Raw genomic sequence first — 9,138 nt, forward strand, 5'->3', positions numbered from 1 at the left:
CAATTAAAGAATCTTTTGCATAAATCCACCCAAATACTTGCCTTGGTTTTCTCTCCCACAAACCTCTATTTCTTGCTCCACTTTCTCCCTCTCCTTTTCTCCCTTTTTTCTCCCTTCTTTAGGAGTGGCAATCAAAAACGGCAAGCATCTTGCCTCATTATTCATTATTATAGCAGCATCTTTGAGACGCATCTTTGCCAATGAAAACTCCATGTAGATGCCTATCCTTTTGTTGTAGCGACCTAGGTTATTCAGGAGCAGAGACAAAAGCCTGAAGTGATGTGATCTAAATGAGCTCTGGGGTTTTCCAGCTGGGACCACCTCCATTTCAAAGGACCCCCTCCTTCCCAATATGAGGAGGAGGGAAGTGGAAGGGGCGGGTACATATGTGTATGCATGCACAGAAAGCGAAAGAGGAGAGGGAAGGGAGAGAGCCTAGTGGGCTATTCCTTGTGCCAGAGTTCCTCTTCCATGCACATTCACAGGTGTGTTCAAGGAGCATGTATTCATGGGCATATGTGTGTCCTCAGGTATTTTGTGTGCCTTTGAATTTTATCTTGGTCAAGCAATATTTGCTAAATAACCATCAAGTATGGCAAGGACATGTTCCATTCTGGATTTTATTACTTCAAGTGAACTATGTGCACTTGTGTGCACCTTGCTGTGTTTACAAGTTTGTGAGGATCCGTGAAGAAATGTGAATTCTTTGTTATAAAAAAGAGAGTTCAATAGCAAAGGCCTCCATTAGTCCCTGGCCTTTGTGAACTGGTAGGGTAGGAGGCTTCTCTGCCACTTACCCAAGAGCAGATTTTCTTGTGAGAATGATTTCCTTTGATTAAGGGGACTTAAGTCTTGGTTCCTTCTCCCACAGTCTATTTCATACAGTTGTTTGCATGAAGGATAAGGAGTCTCCCTGATTTCCATAGTCATTGGCTCATGAGGATCTCAGGGGATCACTGGGGCAGGGATACAGGTGCAAATGTATTCATTTTCCCTTCCTTTCTCCAATCATGGTTTAGATTTTTATGCTTGTGCTCCCATTGCACTTCTCTCAGGCTTCCCTGCCCTGGGGAAAAGGCCCTTGTTTATAGACAACATTTTGGAGAAGCCTCAAAGAACAAGAGCCAGCCTCAGAATGCTCAGACGCTTTTCTAATTTCTTCCATATCTTCCATCATGCATGAGTCTTTAGTTTGCTCCTGGTCCTGGGTTTGCTTCATGTACTCCAGCTATGGCAATGGAGGAAAAACCAAGGAGCCTGAGCTGGGCTTGCCAGGCTGCAGAAAGGTCCTTTGGATAGAAAGTGAGAACTGGGGGCTATCGGCAGTTATTATCATTATGGTTATTTTCATTGCTAATTTTTATTATCAACACATTTTAAATGGGCTAAGGAAACACTAGCTGGTGTTCTGACTACCTGTATACAAAATAAACACTAGACCAATTAAAGGCAGGATAAAGTTCTAATGAAAGGGACTAAGGTTCCTCCAGAGAACTGGTCCCCTCTCTACTCACCCCTAAGCTAAAATGCCTTTGATGTCTTTTATTCTGGGACTGTTGAACATTTCTAATGTTATCTTGTAACAGTACAGGCCTAGCTCTTGTCCCCATCCTCTGAGGAAGGTGCTACCACATATTAAATGACTACTGTGTGCCAAACACTTTACATGTATTACCTTATTTAATTCTCAAACACCCCCTGTGAGTTACATATCAATCTCCTCATTTTGCAGATGAAGAAATTGGGGCTTAGGGAGGTTAGACATAAAAGCAAAACTCCACAGCTACTAAGTGATTGTGGAGATAATCATACCATCTCGTCTGACTGAATCTTCTGTACTTTCTGATATACCCGAATTCTTGTATCCCTTCCAGTTCTGCCAACCTTCCAGTTCCCTTCTGGGCCATGCGAGTCTCCTTTTGCAGACTTGGAACATTCTCGCCCTACCCGATGCAGGAATATTAAATCTCAGGGACACTGAAGCGGTAATATTTCTGCCTAAGAGCTGAGAATGGGGTAAGAGGGAATGAATGAGAGGGATAGGAGATATTTCTTTTATCTGTGACTGTCATGGGTTCTCCATTACCAAACCTGGGACTGGAGGAAGAGAAAATATGTGGTATTTGTCGCTGTGATGACTTTATATGAAGGCCTTTATCTTCCTTGTGGGTCGATGTAGAAACAGCCCACGGAGATGGGGCAAGTGTGGCAGAGTCCGGAGGATGTTTCTGTGCCCCCACCCTGCTTGCCTTTTAAGTCTACACAGCCAGTGTGGAGCCCAGAGCCGAATCTAGGGCTCTGTTGGTTACAGGATGGGAGCCTTCTCCGGGGAGGGCCTTGCATGCAGTAGGATCTGCTACACCTCTGAGCGGCGCGTTCGCGTCAGCACCTCGAACAGCTCCTGCCCCCGCTTTGGTCTTGGGCTCGAACCCACAAGGTCCACCACCGCCGGTGGGGACCAGCCCGCGTCCAAAGTGGAGGACTCCCGGCCAGGTCTGGGTTCGCTCTGACCAGTTCTTAGAAGCTGTAGCTGGAAACCTCCATCCAGGCTGCCTCGCCGGCCCCGTGAGCCTGCATCCAGGCGTCGCCCCTCCAGTTCCGAGGGGGGCCCGGCTCGGTTTGCGGTTTTCCTTTGGGTCCGGTGTCTGGGCTCCTTTACCTGTCCCTGGCCTGGGTGAACCGCAGCCGCCCGGAACGGAGATGAGAGTGGAAATGCTCTCCTCCGTGCGGTGATACATCATGCAAACGGGTGACACCAGTTTAACCAATAAAACAATTTGAATCAATTAGCCGGCTGAGGAGAGTCCCGACGTGTAAAATGCATGTCAGCTCGAATAGGAAAGCATTGATTAACTCGGCCCCGACCTGCCGCCTCCCACCACTGCCGGCTCCTCCCTGAGCCTGCCAGGGTCTCAGGGGCGAGAGCAAGGACTGACAAGAATCAGGCACCCCTGGTCCGAGAGAGGAAAATAGAAGGGCAGTGGAGGACCACCAGGAGAGTGATTCAAACTGAGGAGAATGCAAAGAGTCAGAGAGAGAGTGGGTGACAAAAAGTTACTCACAGACTCAAAACATATAAACAGGATGCAATTTTGCAGTCCAGTTGCGGATTCTCTGGAACATGGAGTCTGGCATTGAACAATTGTTCTCTACCTTCACCTTCCAAAAATATAATTGGCCTGACAGCCCAAACAGGCGCCCCAGACACACTGGGGAAAGAAGATTTTGCGCTATCTTAGAATTTTTTGTGAAGGTACTTAACCTAACATCACACGTTTCTCTTTCCAATGAAGGGTTATTGCATTAAAATAAAGTCACAGGTTTGTATGGCATTAAGACCCCAACGTAATGTATAAATGTTTGTGTTTAAAAATCAGGGAAGAAGGTGGCTATAGGTACCACTGAGTGTGGATTCACTTTTCAGGTTAATCTGGGATGGGATGGAAGATACAGATTGATCCTGTTTCTCTTTTCAAGGAAAGATATTTTTGAAGACGTGTTTCAAAATAGGGATCTGTAAGGGGAAAAGGAGTTTGAGAGGGGGTGGGGTTGCGGTGGGTAAAGATAGGAATAGTTCCAGGAAAAAGGCAAGACCCCATGGTGCTTCCTCCTCCAGGCATTTCCCTGTAGTACATTAATGAGTTGATACGACTTTCCGACTTTATTCCCTGTTTTCAAGTCTTAAAATCCACCCCACTGTCAGGTCCTTTCCAAGCAGCTCATGCTTTCTTTCTAGCAGTCTGGGCTCTAGAAAAGTAAGAAAGCGGAGACTTTGCTTTGTGGGAGCCCCTAACCACCACCACCACCACCACCCCCGGGGGGGGGGGGGCGGGGGCAGCGGCAGGAAAGGTAGGAAAAAACAGGCCTGGCTCTGGAATCTTCACAAAACCTTTGGCCTTAGGAGGAAAGAGATTTGTGGATGACAATGACGCTCTTTTGGCTAAAGGGCTGGGTGGCTCAAAACCTGAGTTTTTGTTTTGTTTTGTTTTGTTTTGTTTTGTTTTGTTTTGTTTTAGGATGGGAGGCTTTGAAAGCAACGGGGAAGGAGCATTCCATTAACTCCAGCTCCTTTGGACAGAGCCTAATTTGTGCAGCAAATGCCTTTAGAAACTAGGAAATGGGGGGGGGAAAGTTATTTCACTGACGTTTGAAACTTACGTCCCCCAAAAGAAAAACAATTCTCATGGCTCTGAAATTATGTTTTTGGCGTTTTGATTCAAGACAGCCACAAATCCTATATCCCTCACTTTTTGGTTTGATCCACTCTCCTTTGGTTTTCTTGACTTTCAATGAAGTGTTAAAATCGCACACTTTCCCTTTTGTAGTTAGTGGTGGTTCATTGTTAATGCTCTATGATGGAGTCTGGTTGGGCTTCCCAAGTAGTGGAGGTTGCCTGGTCACTTCCACAATGTGACTGTCCTATTCTGAGCCTGTGTTTACCAGGCAGCAATAGAAAACTCAGCCGTGACACTAAAGGAAAAACTTAAAGGGTCCCCCAATCCCAGCCCCTGTCGGTATCCTTCTTAGAATGTCCTCCAAATAGCCTTTTCTCTTTCTTGTAAATGAGGGGTAGTCATTTTGACTCCTGACAGCTGATCAATTAGGAGGCAATATACTGACACTTCACGATATCTTAGGTTATGCCTCACCTTGGAGAAGCTGTGGGGAATGGTTCGTCCTCATCCCATTGCCTTTATCTTATTTGAAGGCTGACTCGGGTTTGGGGGCCTCCCTGCTTTCCTAACTCACTTTTTCCTTGTGCTGAGGTGGCCTGCATGGGTCTTATAAAATGGGTTAGAAAACTGTTCTGAATGAAGTTGAGAGATGAGTGCACACATGCAGTCATTGGCGTCCTTACTTAACCATACATATGGTAAAATAGAGAATGCTACAATGACTTTCTGTATCTTGTCCTAAAAAGCAAACGTATGCATTTGAAAGCAAGGACACTCTTCAAGCTTCCTTCCAAGTTTTTAGACTGGGAACCCCCCGCAGAAACTTCTCCCTTTTTTCTCATTTCACAGCGTTTCAAACGAGGCGATGAAGTTAATCTATTCTCCAGCTGACTGTGGTTTCTCCATCTTCGGAGGCACAGTGAGGCCACTGGTTTGCACCGTGTACCAGAGGGATCATTCACGAAGGAGGGTGGCTCAGAGAAATAAGGGGAGGAGACAACAACGGGCAGGGATACAGTCCATTTAGAGACGCCCTTCTACAATCCCGGGCCTCCAGGATCCAGATCCCCAGGATGCACGCAGACTATTGGACTCCCGCTCCTAAATCAGAGCTGGGGCTCCGGCACTATCGCTGCGTTTTTTCGCTCTGGGGTGGAGAGGTGCTGTCAGTTGCGGGCTGGTTAGGTGTTAGCTTTCTTGCCTGCTGAGAAAGGATCTCGAGGTTGCTCGCTCTCCCTTTCCGTCCCCCCTCCCTCCCTGTAACACGCCAGCCCTTTAATGTGGAGTGTCAGGGAGACGGTGACGTCACCTTGCCCGCTGGGTGGCGTCCCCTCGGTCCGACAGGAGTTCAGAGACAGAGAAAGGCGCTGTCAGACTGCGCTCCACCTGGGGCTCGCCTGCCGCGGGTTTCCGCGCGCCCACACTTTCTGCGGTCGAGGGGCCGCGCCGCCACAATTCGGGCTGTCCTTCTCCTCCCGCCCCGGGTTCAAGCGCCCTTAGCGCCGACGAGCGCCCGGATCTTCACGCGGAGCCCTCCGGAGTCCCGCCCGCTGGATTCGAGGACCCGCTTGGATGCTTCGCCTCCGAGCGCCCTCGGAAGATGGGCCGGCAGCCGCGCGCGTAAAGACGCCTAGGGGTTACCAGGTACTGCTGCCCCGCCGGCCCTGCCTCGGCACAGAGTCCCACCGCGGGGTGGTCGGGTGAGGCGGAGGGGCAGCGGCGGGCTGCGGCGGGCTGCGGTGGCCACTGGTTGGGAAGCCAGGGGAGTTAAGTTGGGGGTCGCTGGCTCCTGAGTCGGATAGGGAAGTTCGCCAGCGTCCCTTCTCGGGTCAACTAACTTTTGTCTCTTCTCGCCTCACTCGCTTAAAAACAAACAAAAAAAAAAGCCTCAACCCTCTTATTGGTGTCTCTGCTCTGATAGGAGTTTCTGGGAGGGTTTGGGGTGAACGTGGAGGACATCCAGGAGGAGACACCCTGCCCAATCTACCGCTGCTAAGGCTGCGGGTACCCGCCACGGCCGGGCCCTAGAGCGCCCTTGCTCCGGAGCGAGAGTTCCCGTGATCCCAGGGTCGTGTTACGATCTTAAGAATCCTGTTTGGGAGGGAAATGAGCTTTGAAGGACCATTTGGCAAAGCTAGGGCCGGTTACGTTAGGCCCAGGTATCGCCGTGCCTTGAACTGCCGTTTAACGCCCTGTCCCCTGGAAATATTGTCCCCGACCGATCCGAAGCGACAAGCCAGGCTCTCGCCTCGCCTCGTTTGATTGTGTCGAGGTTTGTTCAACCTTCATGGAGGCCGCGGAGGGTAATGAGAGCTGAGGATCCAGGGGGCATCAGGGCAAAGGCATCGGGATAGATGTTGCAGGGGCCCAGAGAGGGCGAGGATAGGACAGTTTGGGTGAAAGAGTAGGATAGTGTATCCTCTGAAATCACTCTAATGGCAAAGTCCAGTGTACTTGGCCAACAGTGGCGATGCTACTGGCCATCGGTGATTTTCCAGGGCAAAGGGTAGCAGTGGCAGCCGCGCCCCACATGACATGTAGCTGTGGAAAGGCCATGGTCTGTCTTCCTAGGGAATGAACAACTTTGTTGCTTTTGACTTAGCAGCATTTATCACAAAGATTTCTTTCGCTTACTTCTTGTGTGTTTTCAAATTACTCGATATTTTCCCGTTATGGTATCTCCAGGACCAAAGATGATAGGAATTTTACAGCAGGCCCAATCCTGGGCTTCTGCTTTCAACATTCCCACAGATGACCTAGCCCACAGATTATCTAAAGCGTGGGTCATCTCTCCCCACTTAAAGATACAGGGATGTCCACACAGATCAGAAAAAGAAGTGTCACAGAGAGTGGTTCATCTCCCAACTAAACTGGCCTTTTAAACCCGCCACTAATGATCTCCACGAATTGTTACTTTCTTTGCACTGTTTCTGGGCTTCGCAAACTTGCCTGTACTTATTTGCTCATTGTCATGGAAATGACTGAACACAGTTTTTAAATGGCTACACGTCCACAACTTCATCCTTTTAAACTGCTTCTCTGGAACCAGAACCACAGAGTTCAGCAAGTGGCTTTTGAAAGACTGGAAGTACGACCACCTATACTGGTGCAGTCACGCATATGGCTTTGTACATTTTCCCATCTTTCAAAAAAGTTCTAATTACGGTATCAAAGTATCTAAACGGCAAAGACGGGAGAGTAGGGATTTCGTTTTGCTTTAATAAGTTGTGTCTCAACCGGTAGTGCATTCCCCCCCCCCACCAAGGAAAAACCACAAATACCACAAAAACTTTTTTTTTTAAGGCTTGGGTTTATTTAAAAAAAAAAAACAAAATCAATCTATTTTCAAGCAAATGTAAATAGTCTCTCTTTTTATATTTGGGTTTCAATGGCCAAACGCCATGTCCCCATAATTTTTATACTTGTTATAGTCACAACTGTCATCATTACTTCCTCATTTCTAGCAGGCATGCCATTTTATTCTATCAGCTTCTATACATCGGGGATAAGGTTTTGAGTTTCTTAGGAATTGACTGCATTTTTTTTTTAAGACACACAGTTAACTTTGTTTGGATGTGTCTAGAATAGAAGAAAAGTGCTTCCCAATCTCTTCCTTTCCAAAGGGCAACCTTGAAGACAACTAAGGGAGGCCCACCTCCCTGTGTCTGAAACCTGGTCCCTTTGCCCAGCGCTAATCTTGTCTTAACCAGAGCAAGGGAGTTATTCTAATTCTTCGGTAAGCGACTCAAACCACCCCCTCTGTTTTGGGCTGAAAGGCTCTAGTCAACGCTTTCTCCTTTCCATTCCAGTCTCCAAGACAGACCCGGAGGGCTCGGCCCGGGCTTCCGCGGCGCAGGAAATGGCTTCCAGCCCGCTGCCGGGGCCCAACGACATCCTGCTGGCATCGCCTTCGAGCGCCTTCCAGCCCGACGCGCTGAGCCAGCCGCGGCCGGGCCACGCCAACCTCAAGCCCAACCAGGTGGGCCAGGTGATCCTCTACGGCATCCCCATCGTGTCGCTGGTGATCGACGGCCAGGAGCGCCTGTGCCTGGCGCAGATCTCCAACACGCTCCTCAAGAACTTCAGCTACAACGAGATCCACAACCGCCGCGTGGCGCTGGGCATCACGTGCGTGCAGTGCACGCCGGTGCAGCTGGAGATCCTGCGGCGCGCCGGGGCCATGCCCATCTCCTCGCGCCGCTGTGGCATGATCACCAAGCGGGAGGCCGAGCGCCTGTGCAAGTCGTTCCTCGGCGAAAACAGGCCGCCCAAGCTGCCCGACAACTTCGCCTTCGACGTGTCCCACGAGTGCGCCTGGGGCTGCCGCGGGAGCTTCATCCCCGCGCGCTACAACAGCTCCCGCGCCAAGTGCATCAAATGCAGCTACTGCAACATGTACTTCTCACCCAACAAGTTCATCTTCCACTCCCACCGTACGCCCGACGCCAAGTACACGCAGCCGGACGCAGCCAACTTCAACTCGTGGCGCCGTCACCTCAAGCTCACGGACAAGAGTCCCCAGGACGAGCTCGTCTTCGCCTGGGAGGACGTCAAGGCCATGTTCAACGGCGGCAGCCGCAAGCGCGCGCTGCCCCAGCCCGGCGCGCATCCCGCCTGCCACCCGCTCAGCTCCGTCAAGGCGGCCGCGGTGGCGGCGGCGGCGGCGGTGGCGGGCGGCGGGGGCCTGCTGGGCCCGCACCTGCTCGGGGCGCCCCCGCCGCCGCCGCCGCCGCCCCCCCTGGCCGAGCTGGCCGGCGCGCCCCACGCCCACCACAAGCGGCCGCGCTTCGACGACGACGACGACTCGCTGCAGGAGGCGGCCGTCGTGGCCGCCGCCAGCCTCTCGGCCGCCGCCGCCAGCCTGTCGGTGGCCGCGGCCTCGGGCGGCTCCGGGGCGGGCGCGGGCGCGGGCGCGGGCGGCGGCGGGGGCGGCTGCGTGGGCGCGGGCGCGGGCGCGGCGGCT

The 9,138-nt window shown here is 51.3% G+C and overlaps 1 protein-coding gene across 1 annotated transcript in view; it reads left to right on the top strand.

Annotated features, from left to right (window-relative positions):
- Positions 1-8,034: 8,034 nt before the first annotated feature.
- Positions 8,035-9,138, top strand: part of SKOR2 (SKI family transcriptional corepressor 2) — a 38,546-nt gene continuing 37,442 nt past the window's right edge. Inside the window, 1 exon segment of the mRNA XM_025428952.3 lies at positions 8,035-9,138. This exon segment is cut by the window's right edge and continues 1,291 nt beyond it. Coding sequence (XP_025284737.3) covers positions 8,035-9,138 — 1,104 coding nt within the window.

The sequence above is a fragment of the Canis lupus genome, chromosome 7 (assembly GCF_003254725.2).
Source record: "Canis lupus dingo isolate Sandy chromosome 7, ASM325472v2, whole genome shotgun sequence".
Taxonomy (NCBI): Eukaryota; Metazoa; Chordata; class Mammalia; order Carnivora; family Canidae; genus Canis; species Canis lupus.